Raw genomic sequence first — 18,573 nt, 5'->3', positions numbered from 1 at the left:
TCTGAGGAAATGGTGTAGAATGGAACTTTGAAAAGTAAAACATATAAGTCAAAAAATAATCAGAGATTTACAGTTTCATGCAACCGCTTTGCCCACCTTCTGGCCATAAAAGGATCATGATAGTCCCAAGCTCCAGTATTAATGCTTCTCCTCACACTATTGCTGTTCATATAGTCATCATCCCTCGCACCTGCCGATTCACAATCACCGGTTACTATCCCTTCCTTATCGTCAACCAAGCTCAACGTCGTCTCCCCTCTTCTCCTGATACACTCATTACTGTCTCCTTCCACATAGCTATAGCAGAGACGAACACTGACATGCCCACCAAGATCTAGCAACACTTGCCTCTCTTCACCGCCTCTCAACTCGCCTACTTTAACAACATTCCCTTCCATACCGATTCTCAGTTGGATATCGCTTGCTAATACTCCCAGCACGTTTTCAAGAAACTCTTCCAACTTATGCAACACAAAACCATTCCAAGTCTCACTACCTAACCCCACGTGAAACCCATGGACCATGACACCTCTATGCATCACGCTGTTGGGATAATATGAGCTACTTGAGATATGTAGAATGCTGCACTGTGGGTTCTTGTATGCACGATCTTTGAGTACTTTAATGCCCTTAAGGATGCCTTGAGAAGGGTCAGTTTGTCCCGTATAGAAGAGACGGTCAATGACTCGCAGAGCTGCCCGCTTTCCACATGAAGTCATGCGTCTCAGAGCAAACACACGTGCTGCGACACACGAATACGTCACTATGGCTAAACGATCAACTGGTCGAAGAGAGGATGTTACTAATATCATCGCCTGCTTGAGAAGGCGAGAATGTGGCCCGCTAGGACTCGCAACCAACACTAAGTCAATGGGTTGTGGATCTTTAAGCTTCACAGAGAGATAGGCACTTCTTGTCCCCAAGGAAGTGCACACACAGTGGTAATCTTCTGGCAGTGGCAGTACTGATCTTCTACACATTTGTAATGGAGAATATGCACCTTGGAGAGGCTGGAAGCAGCATGGATAAGAGACTAAGTTGGGGGAAACTGTGAGAGGGGTTAAAGAGAAGTCTAGACGAGAGTAACTGGTGTTGGAATGAGGAGGGGCGATAGGATCATCATCGTCGTAGCGAGCAGAGCGGAGGAGCGAGCGTCTTTGGACGCGGGAAGTGGCGATGGAGTCATCAAGAATACGAAGAACAGGGTCGTCTAGCTGGCGCTCAGACAGGTGGGGAAAGGAAGGAGGAGGGAGATGGGTCCAATGGGCGCGGCAAACAGGACAAGTGACACTTCCATGACGCACATTGGAAGCAATGCACGAAAAGTGGAAGGAGTGAGAGCATTGTCCCGTGAATGTAGCTTCACTGGGAGAGTTATCATCGCAATGACTCAGAGGTTCAAGACAAATAGCGCACAAGATCTACAAAGAAACACACAGATCCATGAGCAAAAGCCTTTGGTGAACAGATAGAAGAGTAAAGAAGCAAGTGGGATACCGTAGAAGTAGCATGAGTGGAGTCTGCTTTATCTATGGCCTCTTCATGGACCTCATGGTGATGGGGCAGATAAACATTCTCTGGCTTCATAACAGCTGTAGATCCCCGTGAACTCTGTTTCACATGGAAAGACAATAGCTTTGTCAGTGAAAAACTGTCTTGAAACACAAGTTTATAAAACAAAAGAACGGAAGAAGAAGAAGAAACATACCAGAGGAAGAAGAGAAAGAGAACGACAAGCAGCTAAGACCAGTCTCTTTGCGGCCTTCCTCAGCTTCGAAGTTGTTCTTCCCATTCCCATGGGGAGAAAGACAAAAGAGAGACGATAAAGAATCTCGCACACTCAAGGGATGCTCAACAGTTTGAACTTTGAAGATAGGCCAATGTGATACCTGAAGAGTATTAATAGAGACGTTAAGGATAAAGAGTTAAAGGAAAACAGCTTAAAAGAAAAACTTGACCGCGACTCTTTCGGCTTTTGTGTGTTTTTGACTGCTTCTTTTTTTGTAATTATCATGTAAAGAAGTGCTCAAGAGGCGCACCATATTTTCAAACTAAATTAAAAAAAAAAAGAAGAAAAAGAAAACATAGTTGAGACAAGATTGGACCCACACACACCGTCTCTTCTATTTGTCATTGTGTCGTTATGCTTCTTCTGCAACACACATCAACTCCACAAGACAACATTCACACCCTCCATGGTCCATATTTTTTTAGAAAAAGTTAGAAAATAACTACAAACCTCTTTGCTTAATAAGATACAGTTTCCCATCTCAGAGGCATCACCCTCCTCCTTGCTGAGCCAGTCCATCAAGTGAATCTCATAGACAAGCCAATGCCCCAGAAACCCTTCTACAATACGATCTTGGAATCAGAGATGTCTTGACCAGTACATGAAAGACTTCGTCTTTTTTTTTTTTTTGAGCAACAGACTTAGTCTAAACAGTATATCACTAGTGACATTGGAACAATGTGCTAATCATGGAGAGGAAAATGAATCACAAACAAAAGGCACCTAGAATAAAAAGTCTTAGTCTCTATTCAAGGAGAATCAGAGTTATAAGAAGAAGCCTTTGTACAACATGACACCAAGCAAACATCACCATCGTGACAAGACAAGACAGCCTCCCCTATACTTTACACAACACATATAGATTCAAATCAAACAAGCACATACTATTCTTTTTCTCTTACAAAAAAGGTCATTAATTTATAAGCGATCCGGTCAAAAGATGGTGAAGTAGAAATTAACACTAACTGAGAGTTTTACGTGATTTGCAATAAAATAACAAATTTACTGTTATTCAAACATGAATTTTAAAATCTCATTTAAAATCCAGAGTTATTGAACTTGACATTTTATGAACTACGTTATTGAAAATATTTTAAGTCGTGAAGTTTTCAAGTTTTCAAGTGATTTTAAAGTATTTGGGTGAAGTTCCTTAGTTAAAAATTTTAAAACTCAAATTCCATGGTTTTAGGTGATATTTTAGAGTGATTTAACAAAAATTATTTTAATCTCTACGATTCAGTGAAATTATCTAAAATCTCATTAAAAAGCAAATCACCTCAAATTTTATATTGAATACATCCCCTAAGTGATCCATCCTGTCAAAAGATAGAAAAGTAAAGATTGTCGGTGATAAATTAGATTAATTTTAATCACCCTAGCAACTGTTTCTTTTCTAATTGGGCTTATTTGTAAGCCCAAGCCCATACAATATTCTTTAATCGAAAAAAGCGAACTACCTCAGGCGACGTGTCGATATCTGCACGGCTGCGCTTGCCACGTCTCCGCCATGTAACTGCCTCTCCGATGATAACAATCAGACTCACTCCTCTCTGATCTCGCAATCTCCTCATGGCCGACGCAACCAGTATCAAAGAACTCCCATCTCTCACCGGTCTCCACCAACGCCGCAACCCACTGGAAGAAAACCCCTTCTTCCACCCTTCCCATGGCTTCTACATCACTCCTTCCGACGTCGTCCTCTCCCAGGTCGTTTACGATCTCTCCGACGCCTCCCAGCCACACGTGGCCTACCACAGAGCTGGTCCCCGCCGAGAGATCCTCTACGAGCCATCGTCTGTGAAGGCGGCGATCGTAACATGCGGAGGTCTGTGTCCGGGGATGAACACCGTCATCAGAGAGCTCGTGGTTGGTTTGTGGGAGCTGTACGGTGTGAGAGAGATCTATGGAATCCCAGCTGGTTACAGAGGCTTTTACTCCATGGAAGCCGTCGAGTTAAACCCTAAGCTTGTTCATAATTGGCACAAGAAAGGCGGCACTGTCCTCGCCACCTCCCGCGGTGGCTTCGATCTCTGTAAAATCGTCGACGCCATCCAACAAAACGGTTATAACCAGGTCCGGTTCACTCTATGCTTTTAGACTTGGATTGGAGTATGTACCGGTTTCACTTAACCATGTAATTAGACTCGGTTAAGATCAATATAAACCGGTATATTGTTCCCATAAGCTCTATTACACGGTTTACATTAATCTTAACCAAGTCTAGTATGGTTAAGTGAAACCGGTACATACACCTTTTTTTTTTTTTCTCTGTTAGGATTAATCTAAACCGTGTAATAGAGCTTCTTGGAACCAATAATTTGATCTTAACCGGTACATTACTGTAATAATTTGATCTATTACATTTCCCTGAACCCAAGTTGTTGTGTGTTTGTTTTCAAGAACATTATGATGATGCTATGACCTTGACCTGTTTCAGGTCTATATAATAGGAGGAGACGGCACTATGCGCGGGGCAGTCAAGATCTTCGACGAAGTCAGCCGCAGGAAACTTGAAGTGGGAATCACTGGTATTCCCAAAACGGTTGACAACGATGTGGGCATCATTGATAGATCATTCGGGTTTCAAACGGCAGTAGAGATGGCTCAGGAGGCTATATCCGCGGCTCACGTGGAGGCTGAGAGCGCTGTCAATGGCATCGGACTAGTGAAGCTTATGGGGAGAAGCACTGGACACATTGCTCTACACGCCACACTAAGCAGCCGTGACGTGGACTGTTGTTTGATCCCTGAGATGGGATTCTACCTTGAAGGCAAAGGAGGGTTGTTTGAGTTTCTGGAGCAGAGACTGAAAGATCATGGGCATGCTGTTCTTGTTGTGGCTGAAGGCGCTGGACAAGAGATGATCCCGAGAACTGAATCGCAGAAACAAGAGAGGGATGAATCTGGGAACCTTGTTTTCTTGGATGTTGGAGTTTGGTTGAAGTCAGCGCTGAAGGAGTGGTGGGAGAGAGAGCATCCAAAGGAGCTGTTCACTGTGAAGTATATCGATCCCACTTACATGATAAGAGCTGTACCTGCGAATGCTACGGATAACTTGTACTGTACGCTCTTGGCTCACTCGTCTATCCATGGAGTCATGGCTGGTTACACAGGGTTTGTGTCTGGTCCGATCAATGGGAACTATGCTTATATCCCCTTAGAGGAGGTGGCACAGACTAAGAATGAAGTGAACACGAGTGATCCCAAGTGGGCATGGGTGCGCTCTGTCACAAACCAGCCAGATTTTGAAACGAATTTCAAGGGGTAAAACACCGAGAAGATTAGATGGTAAGAGGAATGAGAGAGTGAAGTTGAAGATCTTGTAACCTAATAATAATCTCACTAGTGTATGATCAAACAATGCAACTATCAAGGCAAGGCAATCTTAGATCCTTGATCCTCTGGTAACTATCTAAATAACGGTATAATGCTTGAGAGTAATGAGAAAGGGGGAAAGGTTGATACAAAGATGAGATTCTAATAAGCACATTAGTTGCAGAATCGTTTTCTTGAGCATATAAAATGAAGAATGGTTGAGCAGGAGCTTGAGCTCTGCACTGTATTAATACAGATAATGCCACTTGACCATCTACAAGTATCATCAATTCTTTAAAAGTATAGAAAGATAAAAGAACCAGAAATCTGGTGAATACAGACAAGAGGCTTGAGTTTCTCTGTGGCCTAACTCCACTACCTGTCTCTACTTGCATGGTACTTACGCTCTGATCCTGTTCCTTGCCTCACTAGCTTCCTGGGGTCTGTACTGGATCTGATTTTGTCTTCTCCTCTTTGGCTTCCTCCCTCGCGCATGCTCTTAGCTTTCCCTATAGAGACTGTTTCAGATGGACCTAGGTGAAGCTTATGCATCATGCTAGTTTCATCCGTGGGCACCTCTTTACCTCTTGAGGCGAGAACTTGGCTCGCTGCTTGGCTTAATACTCCCTTGGAACTGCTCTCTTGGTCGAAGAAGAGGGCTTGGACGACGGTTCTCAGTGGCATCCTCTCGTTTTTCACAGCGTGGGCGCGTACCTCTGCAGACAACTTCTGGCAGTCTAGACTTCTGCATAGTCGCTTTTTCTCTTCTTTGCTTATCTCCGGATGCACCTGCAATGTAAAACCATTAGTTCCAAGTACCAAACTTGATGATTGCTCAAAGTATGCTGGCATGACTACCTTGAGATACATGTTGATTGCTTTGTAAAGCCTGTCATGGCTCTCCCGTGCGATGTCTGGCACTGCCTCAGCAAGAGACACGAAATTAGGAACTGGCATATGAACATCTTGTGAGACTGCCTGAAGATAGGAGTCAATAAGCTTTGCCACCTTCCTGATTGAATGTAGCAACTGACTGTTACTAGAAACATGCGCAGAAGTCTGTCTTCTCCAGAGCATTAGAAAACTGTCAAGAACCGCAGCAACCAAGTCAGTATCATATCGATGATGATGAGAGGATGACTGGGAAGGCAACAAGAGGTCTGCAAGAGTTGCCTCCTCGAGTTGCAGACCAGCTTTTCTAATCAACTCAGTCTTTGTCGTCAGAGAAGCTCCCACATAATTAGCTATGCTAACAAGTCTCAGCAAGAAGCCCTCTGAAACCGACCCTTTATCTGCAGGAATCATGTTCACAACCGTGTTAACAACACGTCGGTGCCTTTCCAGCGCTGCTTCGTTTTCTTTGACAGAGAAACCTGAATGGCTTTTTGATTTGAAGTATGGTAGCCAACGACAGGTGTATACGTGCAAAGCTTCACCAATGAGCTGAGGCGGCAGCGTGAAGCTTGACCTGGCTGCTGTGATAATACAGCGGAACAAGTCCAAGTCCAGGTCTGATATGTCCTCCGTCCACCAGTCTCTTGGAACAGAGTGATGTTTTCTCTTTTGGTAGCCTGGTCTGGTGTATGTATGAGACCAAGAGACCTACAAAACAAAAAGAAAGATCAAATAGATGTGCAAGAACATCATCTGGACTCAAAACGTGAAAAATATGAACATACCTGTGCAGTGGGAGTGAGGATCTTCTCAACAATCGAATCTATACACTTTCTGATGATTCCAAGATTCTCACACCATTCAGGCAATTTGGCAGTGGACTGCAAAGTGACGATGGAGTCTTTCCAGCCTTGGAGAACGCAGGAGTGGAAGAAAGATTCAAGCTTCGGTAACAGGTTTCCCTTTTCAACGGAATCAGACATCCGGAGAAACTTGGAGGCGCAGAGGGCATCCACAAGGTTATGAGCACTGAGGTTGATGGTGATACCGTAGCAGAACTTAGCACACAGCTCAAACGCATCGGCTCCTCCAGGTATGTCATTCAGCTCTATGGTAACACTATCAGACTCCTCTGAATCAGTACAAAGCCTTCGCAACAGTCCACATTTTGGAACAAGAGAAGACTGCAAACAACATCAAAACCACTGAATAACATACATGATACATGTGTTTATGTTGCTACAAGAGTATAAGACAATCAAAACATACTCTGTGGAGATGGTAACTGGTGTTGTTGATTCTAATAACGAGATCGTTGGGTGAGTCAGTTATCAAAATCCTGCAGTGTAAATATATATAATCAAAGAGATGTGTGTTTGTGGAATTTGGAGGCAGAGAGATAGAGGAACAAACCTTGAACCATCTTGAGTATAGAAAGTGTCAGGCTTTGTACCGATCTTCATGAACTTCATCTTAGACTTCTCTGTGTTCAAGAGAAACATATGATGAGAAAGTGAACAAAAGGGGGATAAAAAGGAAGAGAATTAAATATTCAAGCCGAAACTTGATTCATAAGTATTTGGTAAATGAGAAAATCAAACCTGTAGTTTATGTACAACTCTGAAGATAAAGCAAAAGGATGATTGATTTACAAGACTGGTGTGCTCAAAGGTTGATGATATGTGAGAGGAGGAAGAAGGAGAAAGAGATGGCTAAAGCAATAAAGAGAGAAGTGGTAATGATCAAATTGTCAAAAAAGTGTTTAGTGAGATTAGATGCCGAGAGAGAGAGAGAGAGAGAGAGAGAGAGAGTTGAATGGTAAACAAGGGTCCCGGCCTCGTCACTTGTTGCTCCCCGCATGGACTCACTCTTTAAATGGTGTCTGATATGAATTTTCCTTCACACTTAATTATGGTTTGAAAATAAACACCAGATAAATTGGCACACATACGCATATAGGTATACCAGTTAGTAGCTATAAGTTGGAGTCTGTGACTCTCTGGTCTCCTTGAGTTAAGAAAAAAAAACGAATTTAGTTCCTAGAGGTGGGCAAGTGAATCATGAAACTATTCACAACCAAAAAACTGAAAAGCTAGACACAAGTGTCCTTCATGCATTACATCTTTTGCACAAGGAAAACAAATTCTCACCAAACAGAAATTAAAGTGAACACACAGAAGTGGGTCTTTCACCTTTCCCTACTACAATTAAATGAAAGTGAGATTACTCTTATTTATAAATACAATGGACCACCACCCTATGACTTAGAGTAGGGAGTTGGGTAGGCTTAATCCAAAAGAGAGTTATAATCAAAGCGAACTTGGTTGCAGCATCAGTAATCTTCTTTCTTCTTTATATTATTTGTCATAAAGCAGATCCCAAAGCAAAGATGCATGGATCCCCATATGATACCTTCCCTCTTCAGTCACAAACTTTAATGCATCAAGAGGCAGATTACTATTTGTATTGTACCAAGTGTTTTACTTGTTGTCCATTTCCCCTGTGGAATCTCTGTTGTTGTGGGGGAGGGGAGAAGTCAACCCACATCATTAGTGTGCTATTTTAATAATGCAAAAAGGTAAAAAGGTGAAACAAGACTGGGAAGAGAAGTATTTGAGTGCAAATGTCCTCTTCTGATGGGATTTGTCTGCCTTGAAGAGAGAATTGTAAGTCACTAATGGTCAAAATCCATTGCACTCCATTTCCACTGGCCCTACTCTTTGTACTCCCCAACACTATTTGTAATGACTATCTAAGACCCAACTAGAATAACCAGGCTCATATCAAAACTTCAGGGTTCTTTAACTTATAACACAAGACAGTGGGCCTGGGCTTAGTGCTCTATTGCTTGCTTGCTTGCTGCCATTGGATATACAAAGAGGAAAAGCAACATTACCAATTTCCCTGGAATGAGTGTACACATTAGAGAAGAAGAAGGGTAGCTTAAAACTCGTTCTCAAAATCAGTCAGTCACCAAACAGATCATCGTTATCATCATCTTCGTCATCAACAACACCTCCACGTTTAGTTTCTTCTTTATCTTTAGCTGCTGGTTCACCCACAGAAGAAGCCCATGAAGTACCAACCGCCTTAGTAAGTGAATCACCGCTGTAAAGATCATCATAAATCCCTCCTTTTGGACCTCCTTTTAGCTTCTTCATCGCTTCTTGTAGTCTATCAGTCACACCTCTGTTTCCTGCAGAAGCTTTCTCTTCCTTCCCTTTGCCTTTGGGTATCAATGTCACCTGCACCAGTGATTCATATTTCCCAACAAGGCTCCCTTCTTTGACACCAATCGGACCAGGCTCAGTCTCCACGTCTGCTCCATCAGACATCCCAACAACCTCAGCAAGCTCTCCTCCTAGTTGATCCCTGAAGCTAACTCGTAGCTTCTTCCTCCTCTTACCCACAACCCCACCTTCTGAATCACCCTTCTCTTTCCTTTTCCCCAACACAGAACCAGACTCCCCATTGCTTAAACCGTACCGATTGAGCAAAGTATTGTATGCAACAACAGCTTCCTCGTCAGAAGGATCAGGAGGCGGCGGAAGCTTGATCTCAGATGGAGGAGGAGGGCGTGTAAAGAGAGCCTCGCTGTTCTTTCTCAGAATGTAGATTCTAGTGGAAGCAGCAAAACGTAAAGATTGGCCCACTTCAAGCTCTACAGGAGTGTCTTTCGTTAACCTCTCGTTTGCAACAAAGGTTCCATGAGCTGATCCCAAGTCAATCACAAAGATACTACAAAACAAGAAAAAAAACAAAACTTTCTTACTATAGAGACAAGAGTGGCTAAGCCCTTAAGCCAAATCAACAAACCTGCCGTTCTTGTGGGGAACGACGACGGCGTGCTGACGTGAAACAGACTGATGATCAAGCACGAAGTCGCAAGTCTGATGCTGTCTTCCGAAGATATGTCTCCGTCTGTTGAGATGAATCCGATCGAGGATCTGGCCGTCTTTCACAACTTCTAGAGAGTAGACACCGGCGCGTGGCTCAATCGCCCAATCCGGGGGATGCCAAGTTGACTGACTCGCTCCGATCTGAGTTTGCGCCGTCGACGGCAATGGCGCTGCCTCCGGGGGAACACGCTGGACCACTGGCTTCGCTGGGGGGTTTGCGGAGACCGAGAAGGGTTCTGAAGTTTGAGACTTTTTGAACCTGTCAAGATCTGATCTTCCGTACATTGTTCTTTCTGCAACTCGAATCTAAAGCAGCACTCTTTACCTCCTTCACATGATCCCCAAAGCAAAGAACAAAGGATGGAACAGATTAGGGTTTCTCTAGTTGTCTTGTCCGAAGATCTTACTCACAAAATAAAATTTGTGGACTCAGTCCTTGTACTTTATGTTTTCTCCTAAATACGGCCTACATTTACAATTTTAACATATTTGTCCTGATTCCATGTCTACCAGTAAAAACAATTTAAAAGACAAAGCATCAAAAATGTTATAAAAGAAATCATAAATGATTTGGTTTTTCTTCAATGATGCTGGACAAAATAAATGATAGTTGGACAAAAAAAAAAAGAAATCATAAATGATCTGAAAACAATTTCCACTCTGGAACCTCCCTTAGTTTGGTTTTCTTCAATGCTGTTGTATTTTTTTGTAATTGTAATTTGTAACTAATTTTGTAGGCAATATTCTAAAGCTGATAATAAATAGTTTTCGCTCTCATAAATTTATAAAAGAAGTCTAATAATTTATGACACGAAATAAAATTACAAAAATTAATAAAAGAGAAAATGATAACTTAGTTTAAGAAATGAGGCAGGATTTTATTCCCACTGAAATCAGAGAGAGCTTAACAGAATAACACAAATCACCAACGAAGAATCAAAGACATAACAGGAAGTTCGGAGAGCTTAAGACTACTTCTGCCTCTTGTAGATCTTAGCCAAGAAGGATTTTAGCACTGCTTGGATTGCTTTACTTTGGTGAGCCTCAATCACTCCAATCAGCTTCTCGTAGCTTTTGCTCTCATACTCCTTGAACACTCCCTATCATGTTCAAACCAGATCACAGCATATGTTAGTAATGTATTATTAGATCAAATCTCTGAGGTTTCCATTAGTTTCAAACCTCAAGGTCAAGCTCTTTGTAGAGCTCCTTCACTTTAGCAACGTTTGATGGGTCAGGTTTACCGTAGTTCTCCTAGGATATCAAAACAAACCACCTTTCACGTTCAAAAAAAAGGATAATACGAAACTTTTGGGAACAAAAAAAAAAAAGTAAGATTATTACATATAATATCTCAGTTTGTTCTTTGCTGCAGCGTTCCAGTGCCTTAACCACCAACCAGGAGCATTTGAAATCTTCTATATCCGTTCCTATCTGCACTTATCAAACGTTACCAATATGCTTTAATCAACTAAAAGCACATCAAATACAGTCACAGATAAGTCTGGAACAACTAAAGCATTTGCAGGAGTTAAAACCTTGCCAAGAGTCTCGGGATCAGCAAAACAATCCAGATAGTCATCCTACACACACAAAAATAACGAATGTTAACTTCCTGACAATCAAATAGCACTCATGAATACTTAGCAGCACTAAACTCTACCTGCACTTGGAAGTAGATTCCCATGTCAACGAGAACATTCTTCACATCAACATGGTTTTCCAAATTCTCGCCGGCCATCAGCAACGCACAAGCAACCTAATTACAGAACTACAGATCGTTACACAAGATCTAAGCAATAAGAAGATATAAAGACATGGTCGCTTTTTTACTGTGAATCCAAATATAAGAATCAATACTCACAGGGAGATAAAAGGAGTAATAAGCCGTTTTGTACTGGACAATACGCCGGTGGCTGCATGTTCAAAACCATTACATCACTCAAAAAATTTACTACCCTTCATTTGATCTTCCATTAGGACAAATCATATATTGAAAAGGCCCACACTTTTGACTCACATTGGCAATGAGTACTTGGCCAAATCCTTTTCACCTTCAAAGGTGGTGATCAGATCTATCATCTGGCCGCAAGCTGTTTGAAACTCTACCTAAACAAAGCAACAGGAACAAACTAGGATAATTAATTACCAATGCTTCAGCTGTCTGAAAACAAGAGTGTATAGTTGTGCCAAGAAACAAATAGATTTACCTCATTAAAGAGATCAACGAGGTCAACATAGAAAGGCTTTCCCCGGAAGTGCTTCTTGAGAATCCTGTGGATGTGATTGCGAAGTAGAATCCCGTCATTGATGGCAACCATACCAACCTGAGGGACTCTGAACCAGCAAGGTTGCCCACGACGAGTGACAGAGTTATCCATAATGTCATCAAGCACAAGGAAGTAAGCTTGAAGCTGCAAGAGAGAGAGAGAGAGAGAGAGTCAGGAAGGTATCTATAGTCTACTGAGAGATTCAAGAAAAGGCTTGAGTCTTTACATACCCATTCGATACACCAACCGAGAGCACACGAGAGAAAAATCTCTTCTTCCGTCAAGTCTTTGCCTTCCTTCAAAAGCTTGAAGCTGTCCACGACTGAGAGACCCCGATTGAGCTTCCCTGGAGAAGAAGAGAAAGCAGTAGGTGTCAGAATCAGAGGATAAGGATAGATGAAATGCTAGAGAGAGAGAGAGGCTCTTCACCTCCGGGTACATTGTAATCAAGCATCTGCAAACAAAAGACAATTACGGAGGATCAGAATAGGATCTGATGAGATCATAAGGGACTAGGAAAGGGAAAGGAGTACCCTTTCAACCCAGAGACGGGATTCATCGGTGAATTCGAAGGAAGGGTCATGAAGGAGTTCGGACTTGAGGGTGGAATAAACGTTGAGGAAGGTTGACTTGAGATCCTCCGCCATTAATAGATGATGATGGGAAGAGGATGAAAGGTGCCTACTTTGATAGAGACTGCCACTGCCCACACGGATCAGATGCTTTATGGGCAATTCTCAGATTCCTACAACAACTCAATCTCATTCCTCTTTCTTCCCCGAAATACCCTTTCTTCTTTTACCTTATTTACCACTTTTGCCATTCCCAGGACACTCGGAGTTGTTGTTGTTGTTCTCCCACTCCCACTTTAACACTTGTCAGAGACGAAGCCAAAGCAGCCAGTGAGAAAGAAAAAAAATGTTCATTTTTTTCTTTAAATAATTAAAATAGAGGCCGAGAGAACCCCACATCATAATGGGCCTTTCTCAATGGAACGTCATTTTGAGACGTTCATAATGGGCCTTTCTCAATGGAACGGCGTCGTTCTGGCTGGAAAACTCTCTTGACCGACCCTATCAGGTTACTACTACTGACTTTATGATTCTCTCTTTGAGTTCTCCAAGCCAATACTAGTCAATGGCTATATGTGGACAATGTTTTATTGACTGTATGATTCTCTTTTTCCTCGAATTTTGGAAATAGGGGTGACAAGTGAATCTAATCTACTAAACGAGAGTAACAAGATTGAACCATACTATTACTGTATTACACAAGCATGGTCTCTAATATCATTAAACTGATGGAGCCCCCTAGTAAGTAAAAGGGAATCCATCATCTTGTTTTTTCCCTGAAAACAGTTGTAACTTATGTCCTGTTATTACGTACGGAAAAGATGAAAATTTATGATCTTTTTGCTCTTCGGTTAATAATTAATCTGGTGATCCATTCATCATCAGAAAACATGGCCTGACGGCTCTAATGAAAGCATGAGTTGAACACATTTGATATGTTTTTCGATGAAGATTTTTGAAGTAGGTGAAGAGTTAAATGATTGAATAGCAAAACAAGGTTCCCATTTAAACTCTTAAAAAGTACTTCATGCGTCCAAAAGCACAGCCTGTTTTTTTTTTCATGACATAGGCGTTACTCTATAGTAATATTATAGTCTTTTTAGACTGCTTGGTCCAGAACCACGTGATGCGTATTGATAATAGAAACTATGGTCATTATCGAGGAACACAGATCTCTTGAGTTTGAGATTAAAAATAGGTTCAAGTCCAAACTGCATGTGATGTGAATTGTCAGCGAATATTCCGCTAACTGCAAAAGTTAAACAACTAATTATATACAAGAACTCCATCTCGTTTTGTCTGTTTCTGCTGTGTTTTCATCGTTTGTAATTAAGAGTACAATAGGTGGAGGGGGCAATGGTAATATCATCACATGATTTGAGTTTTGTCATGTTGTAAGTTGTAACCAATAAGTAGTTTAACGAAGAAGTTGCAAAGGGCATAGGAACATAATGAGGGGAAGTGAGTACAAATCGTAATCTGCTTTTTGCATGCCTTGTTTTTCTCTTCTCAAAAGTCATTAATGCTTACAAAGACCTAAACCATAGCTCTAATTGTCAAACATAATCCATCATCATTTCCAAAAACATTTGTCCTTTCTTACGTTTATAATAAAAATAGTTAAAATATGAGAAATTTATCTTCTAAAAAGTTAAATATTTTTTTTAAAGAGACAATTTTTACAATTTTTAAGAAATTAAGAAGATTTATAGGCACGAGGTTACAAAACGAATCGGACCGAACCTGTCTAACAGAAAAGTTTGACTTTCGGTCGAGTTAGATTAGAATGTTTGGTTCAGTTCAACTAAAAAATTGGTTTTCAATTTGGTAATCAATAATACCAATCTTAATCAAAAATCCGAACTAATTGAACTAGTCAAGATAATTGAATTTAACAATTTTTTGAATTTTATTTAATTTAAATCGAAAACAAAAAGTTTCGGTATAAATTTTTGAAACAAAGCTAACCAAAAATCAAACCAAACCAATTTTTTCCGTTCACTTTGGCAAAATTTTAACATACTCGAAACTAACTGAATTTTGAACTAACCGAAAAAAATCGAACCGGTAGGTCTAATTTATCTAAACTGAACCCGTAGGTCTAATTTATCTAATCATTTAACTTTCTTTTTCTCTCTTTCCTTCGGCAATAAATTCCCTCTCTCTCTCGATTTTCTTTCTTTATTTATTTACTTCTTTTCTTTTTTTGTATCCAATATGGATATTGATGCAATTAAAGAAGCTCATTTAATTTTATTTCAAAAAGACAAAAACAAAAATTTCAAAAAAGAACAAAAGCGAAAGGTATTATCTTGTAATTTAGCTTTTATTATAGTATTTAATTTTAACAAAGCTTAGGCTGTTCCGACTTTTAGATCCTCTCTCTCGGGTTCTTGTCGTGCGTATCCGGCGAGATGAACAACACAACACAACACTAGTGAAGTTGAAGTGAACATCAAGTGCATGTACTTGTAGCAGCCGCAAGCAAGCAACTACTTTTCTTGTCCCTTCTCCGAATCTTTGTCTGCTCCAATCCACACCCAAGGTATCTCCTTCCTTCCTTCCTTCTCTCTTTCTAGGGTTTCTCCTAAAAAGTTGCTTCCTTTCCTTCTTTGCAGATCTCCCTCGTCTCTTAGTTCTTCTTCTCATTTGAGATCTGCTCTTTTAAAGTTCATCAAAGAAACTCCTTTTTGTGGTTTCTATCTAATTGATTCTTATGATCTGAGTAGGTTTTGAAGAGATGTGCCTTTCCTGTTAATCTATTTTTTCATCCGATGTCGTCCACACGAAAGCCTAGTGGTGGTAATGGAGCTGAACTCGAAGCTCAGAAGCGCTCCTCTTCAAATAGTAATCCCAAGTTAGCTGAGCCGCTGCAGTTGCCTAAATCTGTTACAAATCCAGGAGTTCCCGAGAGCAAACGGTTACCTGAGCCCTTTAAGAAGCGATCTACTGATCCTAAACCTGACTTCACCTCCTTGTCCACCGTTCTTGAGCATGTGGATTCACTGACTATCGATAGCAACGACCAAGAGAAGAAAACATCAGGCTTTGGCAGTGCGAAAGTGAGTGATGGCACGAGCAGTCTCGGCAAGACGAGCGGAAGCGCCAAGCTTAGTGGAAGCCGCCTTGATTTCATGGAGAGTGGCAAAAGCAGTATCTACAGAGGAAGCACGAGCAGTGACGTGAGCGATGAGAGTAGCTGCAGCAGCTTAAGCAGCACTGTCAACAAACCTCACAAAGCCAACGACTTGAGCTGGGAAGCCATCCAGGCCGTTAGGGCTCGTGATGGGGTTTTGGGCCTGAGCCATTTCAGGCTACTCAAGAGGCTAGGGTGTGGAGACATAGGGAGTGTTTACCTCTCTGAGCTGAAGGGGACGAAGTGTTACTTTGCGATGAAGGTTATGGACAAGACGTCTCTCGCTAGCCGCAAGAAGCTTCTTAGGGCTCAGACGGAAAGAGAGATTCTCCAGTCTTTGGATCACCCTTTTCTCCCTACGCTCTACACTCACTTCGAGACTGAGAAGTTCTCTTGCCTTGTGATGGAGTTTTGTCCTGGAGGAGACTTGCATACTCTCAGGCAACGCCAGCCTGGGAAACACTTCTCCGAGCAAGCGGTGAAGTGAGTCATCCTTCTCTCAAAGCTGTGAGAATATAAGCTCTTACATCGGGAGTTTAACTGGGACATGAGTAATATATAAAACGTTAGGGAATTGGAAGCTCATAATAAACCATTTATATATTACTTGTCCCAGTTAAACCAGTTAAACTCCCAGGGTAGGAGCTTATATTCTCACACAAGCCATTTGCTAATATATATCTCTTGTTCTTAGCTGATTAAGTGTTTTTGTTTTCGATGTATGATAGATTCTACATAGCAGAGTCATTGCTAGCTATTGAGTACCTGCACATGTTGGGGATTGTGTACCGTGATCTCAAGCCTGAAAACGTTCTAGTTCGAGAAGACGGACATATAATGCTCTCTGACTTTGACCTCTCCCTCCGTTGTCTCGTCAGCCCCACTCTAGTGAAATCTGCTTCCATTGAGTCAGATCCATTACGCAAAAACGTTTACTGTGTGCAGATGGAGCCCTCTTGCATCCAACCATCATGCACAGTCCCCACCACTTGCTTCTCTCCGCGTCTCTTCTCAAGCAAGTCTAAGAAGGAGCGTAAGTCCAAGAACGACACCGCTAATCAAGTTAGGCTATTGCCAGAGCTGGTGGCTGAGCCGACCGATGCTCGTTCCATGTCGTTTGTGGGCACGCACGAGTACTTGGCCCCTGAGATTATCAAAGGTGAAGGGCATGGGAGTGCAGTGGACTGGTGGACTTTTGGGATATTCCTGTACGAGCTTCTCTTTGGGAGAACTCCTTTCAAGGGATCTGGAAACCGACAGACACTGTTCAACGTGGTTGGTCAGCCTCTGAGGTTTCCTGAGTCACCTGTGGTGAGTTTTGCAGCGAGAGACCTTATCCGGGGCCTCCTCATGAAGGAGCCCCAGCAGAGACTGGGGTTCAAACGGGGAGCTACCGAGGTTAAGCAACACCCGTTCTTCGAAGGTGTGAACTGGGCTTTGATCCGGTGTGCTACTCCACCTGAGATCCCAAAGCCGGTTGAGCTGGAGAGGGGGCCTGTGAGCGTTGCAGAGTCACCAACGAGCCAGAAGACAGCGGCAGGTTTGGTTCTGAATGCTCAGAAAGGGTCTGATAACTATTTGGAATTTGATTTCTTCTAGCGAATATGGTACTACTTATTCTCTATTCTTCCCTAAAAAGACCATGAGATGATCAAGTGTTGTTATGCTCTTCTTAGATTGGCATGAAACTGTATGTTTGTTTCTGTAGTTTATTAAAATGGTTGTAACTCTTTTCATAACCTTATTAGTTTTTATCATAGTATCTTTTTTACTTCCTCTATCCAAACACAACATCACAGACAAATGTATTACATCTGCATCTTTATCTTTCATTCCACTAACTGGTAGTTTTGGGCTTACTAAAGCAAATCCAACCAAAAGGGTCACTGGATTGATCTTTCTCCGGCTGCAACTGTATGGAGGGCTTCGAGGTGGTTCTCTCTGTCACCGGCTTTTCCATCTCTATCTGTTTTCCTTGGCATATGACTTTGACCTCACACTTTTCTGCTGCAGAGCTCCTCATTATCTGTTCAGCAACGCTGTTTCCTTTCATGGACTTTGCTTTCCTGCAAGAAACAGAGTTTGAAGACTGTCCTGTCATCATCTGGCAACTAAAAGAGTTGTGGGAGTCATCTTGTCGATCCCAAGAACAAGCTTCTTAGTGTTAAGACTGGTGATGAGGTCTTGTATAGCCTTTGCCACCGAGTCACTCTCAACCAGTATTTTCTCTACCTTCACCTGTTATTTGGCTTACCCTCTCATCTGTTATTTTACTACTCTTAATCAATTCCAAGAGAGGGAGAGAGATGTGACCTTAGAAGCAGAGCAGGCCACATATGTTTGAATGCATAATTATCCAATTATGTTTGAATGCATATCATTTTAAAGATTCAAATATTACGCATTCAAATTATCATAACTAATCCGCGCTTGCGCGGTTATTTTCACCATTTTTAGTTGTAAATATTCCATTTATATGATAAACAAGGGTCAGGATGTGAATTATAAAATAATTTCAACAGCTAAAGACTAAAACATAAACCGATGATGACTAATCGCCAATGTTAACGTATGTAGTTCGTCTTGCAGTAGAGATTGCTCAAGTATGTTGCGAACTTGTAAGTCTACATTCCACACTCATTCTTTGCGTGTGGACGACGTAACTATTTTTATGATTTGTTGTGTGTAAAAAATCGAT

At 41.7% G+C, this 18,573-nt stretch overlaps 6 protein-coding genes across 10 annotated transcripts; 2 read left to right on the top strand and 4 right to left on the bottom strand.

Annotated features, from left to right (window-relative positions):
• LOC106410345 (probable E3 ubiquitin-protein ligase WAVH2) lies at positions 1 to 3,478 on the bottom strand. 3 transcript variants are annotated; one of them, XM_022706173.2, is made up of 6 exons: positions 3,247 to 3,478; positions 3,066 to 3,105; positions 2,240 to 2,349; positions 1,709 to 1,889; positions 1,498 to 1,611; positions 1 to 1,421 (listed from the first exon to the last, which is right to left on the bottom strand). In XM_022706173.2, exons 4-6 carry the CDS (start codon positions 1,796 to 1,798, stop codon positions 60 to 62), a joined length of 1,566 nt encoding a protein of 521 aa, XP_022561894.1. In that variant the 5' UTR covers positions 1,799 to 1,889; positions 2,240 to 2,349; positions 3,066 to 3,105; positions 3,247 to 3,478; the 3' UTR covers positions 1 to 59. The 3 variants fall into 3 exon arrangements, with proteins under 3 accessions (XP_022561894.1, XP_013706291.1, XP_048619489.1); XM_013850837.3 differs by lacking the exon at positions 3,066 to 3,105 and having other exon boundaries at positions 3,247 to 3,442; XM_048763532.1 differs by lacking the exon at positions 3,066 to 3,105 and having other exon boundaries at positions 1,709 to 2,349; positions 3,247 to 3,442.
• On the top strand, positions 3,359 to 5,257 carry LOC106410347 (ATP-dependent 6-phosphofructokinase 2). Its single transcript, XM_013850839.2, has 2 exons — positions 3,359 to 3,862; positions 4,227 to 5,257. The coding sequence occupies exons 1-2, from the start codon at positions 3,359 to 3,361 to the stop codon at positions 5,055 to 5,057; spliced, it is 1,335 nt and encodes a 444-aa protein (XP_013706293.2). The 3' UTR covers positions 5,058 to 5,257.
• Positions 5,258 to 5,278: 21 nt separating this feature from the next.
• LOC106410344 (BTB/POZ domain-containing protein At5g47800) lies at positions 5,279 to 7,853 on the bottom strand. 2 transcript variants are annotated; one of them, XM_013850836.3, is made up of 6 exons: positions 7,600 to 7,853; positions 7,412 to 7,481; positions 7,268 to 7,337; positions 6,784 to 7,182; positions 5,963 to 6,706; positions 5,279 to 5,893 (listed from the first exon to the last, which is right to left on the bottom strand). In XM_013850836.3, the coding sequence occupies exons 2-6, from the start codon at positions 7,468 to 7,470 to the stop codon at positions 5,480 to 5,482; spliced, it is 1,686 nt and encodes a 561-aa protein (XP_013706290.2). In that variant the 5' UTR covers positions 7,471 to 7,481; positions 7,600 to 7,853; the 3' UTR covers positions 5,279 to 5,479. The 2 variants fall into 2 exon arrangements, with proteins under 2 accessions (XP_013706290.2, XP_022561893.2); XM_022706172.2 differs by lacking the exon at positions 7,600 to 7,853 and having other exon boundaries at positions 7,412 to 7,500.
• Positions 7,854 to 8,052: 199 nt separating this feature from the next.
• Positions 8,053 to 10,316, bottom strand: LOC106410348 (protein phosphatase 1 regulatory inhibitor subunit PPP1R8 homolog). Of its 2 annotated transcripts, none has more exons than XM_013850840.3 (2): positions 9,815 to 10,316; positions 8,053 to 9,736 (listed from the first exon to the last, which is right to left on the bottom strand). In XM_013850840.3, exons 1-2 carry the CDS (start codon positions 10,180 to 10,182, stop codon positions 8,965 to 8,967), a joined length of 1,140 nt encoding a protein of 379 aa, XP_013706294.1. In that variant the 5' UTR covers positions 10,183 to 10,316; the 3' UTR covers positions 8,053 to 8,964. The 2 variants fall into 2 exon arrangements, with proteins under 2 accessions (XP_013706294.1, XP_022561896.1); XM_022706175.2 differs by having other exon boundaries at positions 8,053 to 9,769; positions 9,815 to 10,282.
• Positions 10,317 to 10,649: 333 nt separating this feature from the next.
• Positions 10,650 to 13,026, bottom strand: LOC106406977 (farnesyl pyrophosphate synthase 1, mitochondrial). Its single transcript, XM_013847743.3, has 11 exons — positions 12,701 to 13,026; positions 12,597 to 12,621; positions 12,398 to 12,513; positions 12,108 to 12,311; positions 11,918 to 12,006; positions 11,762 to 11,813; positions 11,561 to 11,656; positions 11,436 to 11,480; positions 11,242 to 11,331; positions 11,080 to 11,151; positions 10,650 to 10,997 (listed from the first exon to the last, which is right to left on the bottom strand). The coding sequence occupies exons 1-11, from the start codon at positions 12,812 to 12,814 to the stop codon at positions 10,869 to 10,871; spliced, it is 1,032 nt and encodes a 343-aa protein (XP_013703197.1). The 5' UTR covers positions 12,815 to 13,026; the 3' UTR covers positions 10,650 to 10,868.
• A 2,015-nt stretch (positions 13,027 to 15,041) lies between these two features.
• LOC106411037 (serine/threonine-protein kinase D6PKL2) lies at positions 15,042 to 17,646 on the top strand. Its single transcript, XM_013851709.3, has 3 exons — positions 15,042 to 15,284; positions 15,469 to 16,358; positions 16,604 to 17,646. Exons 2-3 carry the CDS (start codon positions 15,514 to 15,516, stop codon positions 17,472 to 17,474), a joined length of 1,716 nt encoding a protein of 571 aa, XP_013707163.1. The 5' UTR covers positions 15,042 to 15,284; positions 15,469 to 15,513; the 3' UTR covers positions 17,475 to 17,646.
• The last annotated feature ends 927 nt before the right edge of the window (positions 17,647 to 18,573 follow it).

The sequence above is a fragment of the Brassica napus genome, chromosome C7 (assembly GCF_020379485.1).
Source record: "Brassica napus cultivar Da-Ae chromosome C7, Da-Ae, whole genome shotgun sequence".
Classification (NCBI taxonomy): domain Eukaryota; kingdom Viridiplantae; phylum Streptophyta; class Magnoliopsida; order Brassicales; family Brassicaceae; genus Brassica; species Brassica napus.
Note: the sequence above shows the minus strand (reverse complement) of the source record. Positions and strands in the feature narration are given on the sequence as shown.

Excerpts from the sequence above, each read along its gene's own strand:
- LOC106410345 (XM_022706173.2), bottom strand. The coding sequence starts at position 1,798 with ATGGGAATGGGAAGAACAACTTCGAAGCTGAGGAAGGCCGCAAAGAGA. Across the intron at positions 1,612-1,708 it reads CTCTTTCTCTTCTTCCTCTG|AGTTCACGGGGATCTACAGC; the intron begins GTATGTTTCTTC and ends CATGTGAAACAG. Across the intron at positions 1,422-1,497 it reads CCACTCATGCTACTTCTACG|ATCTTGTGCGCTATTTGTCT; the intron begins GTATCCCACTTG and ends GTTTCTTTGTAG.
- LOC106410347 (XM_013850839.2), top strand. The coding sequence starts at position 3,359 with ATGGCCGACGCAACCAGTATCAAAGAACTCCCATCTCTCACCGGTCTC. Across the intron at positions 3,863-4,226 it reads AACAAAACGGTTATAACCAG|GTCTATATAATAGGAGGAGA; the intron begins GTCCGGTTCACT and ends GACCTGTTTCAG.
- LOC106406977 (XM_013847743.3), bottom strand. The coding sequence starts at position 12,814 with ATGGCGGAGGATCTCAAGTCAACCTTCCTCAACGTTTATTCCACCCTC. Across the intron at positions 12,312-12,397 it reads TCGGTTGGTGTATCGAATGG|CTTCAAGCTTACTTCCTTGT; the intron begins GTATGTAAAGAC and ends TCTCTCTTGCAG. Across the intron at positions 11,657-11,761 it reads ATTACTCCTTTTATCTCCCT|GTTGCTTGTGCGTTGCTGAT; the intron begins GTGAGTATTGAT and ends TTCTGTAATTAG.
- LOC106410348 (XM_022706175.2), bottom strand. The coding sequence starts at position 10,182 with ATGTACGGAAGATCAGATCTTGACAGGTTCAAAAAGTCTCAAACTTCA. Across the intron at positions 9,770-9,814 it reads GTTCCCCACAAGAACGGCAG|TAAGAAAGTTTTGTTTTTTT; the intron begins GTTTGTTGATTT and ends TTGTCTCTATAG.
- LOC106410344 (XM_022706172.2), bottom strand. The coding sequence starts at position 7,500 with ATGTTTCTCTTGAACACAGAGAAGTCTAAGATGAAGTTCATGAAGATC. Across the intron at positions 7,183-7,267 it reads CCAGTTACCATCTCCACAGA|TCTTCTCTTGTTCCAAAATG; the intron begins GTATGTTTTGAT and ends TGTTGTTTGCAG. Across the intron at positions 5,894-5,962 it reads CAATCAACATGTATCTCAAG|GTGCATCCGGAGATAAGCAA; the intron begins GTAGTCATGCCA and ends TTTACATTGCAG.
- LOC106411037 (XM_013851709.3), top strand. The coding sequence starts at position 15,514 with ATGTCGTCCACACGAAAGCCTAGTGGTGGTAATGGAGCTGAACTCGAA. Across the intron at positions 16,359-16,603 it reads TTCTCCGAGCAAGCGGTGAA|ATTCTACATAGCAGAGTCAT; the intron begins GTGAGTCATCCT and ends GATGTATGATAG.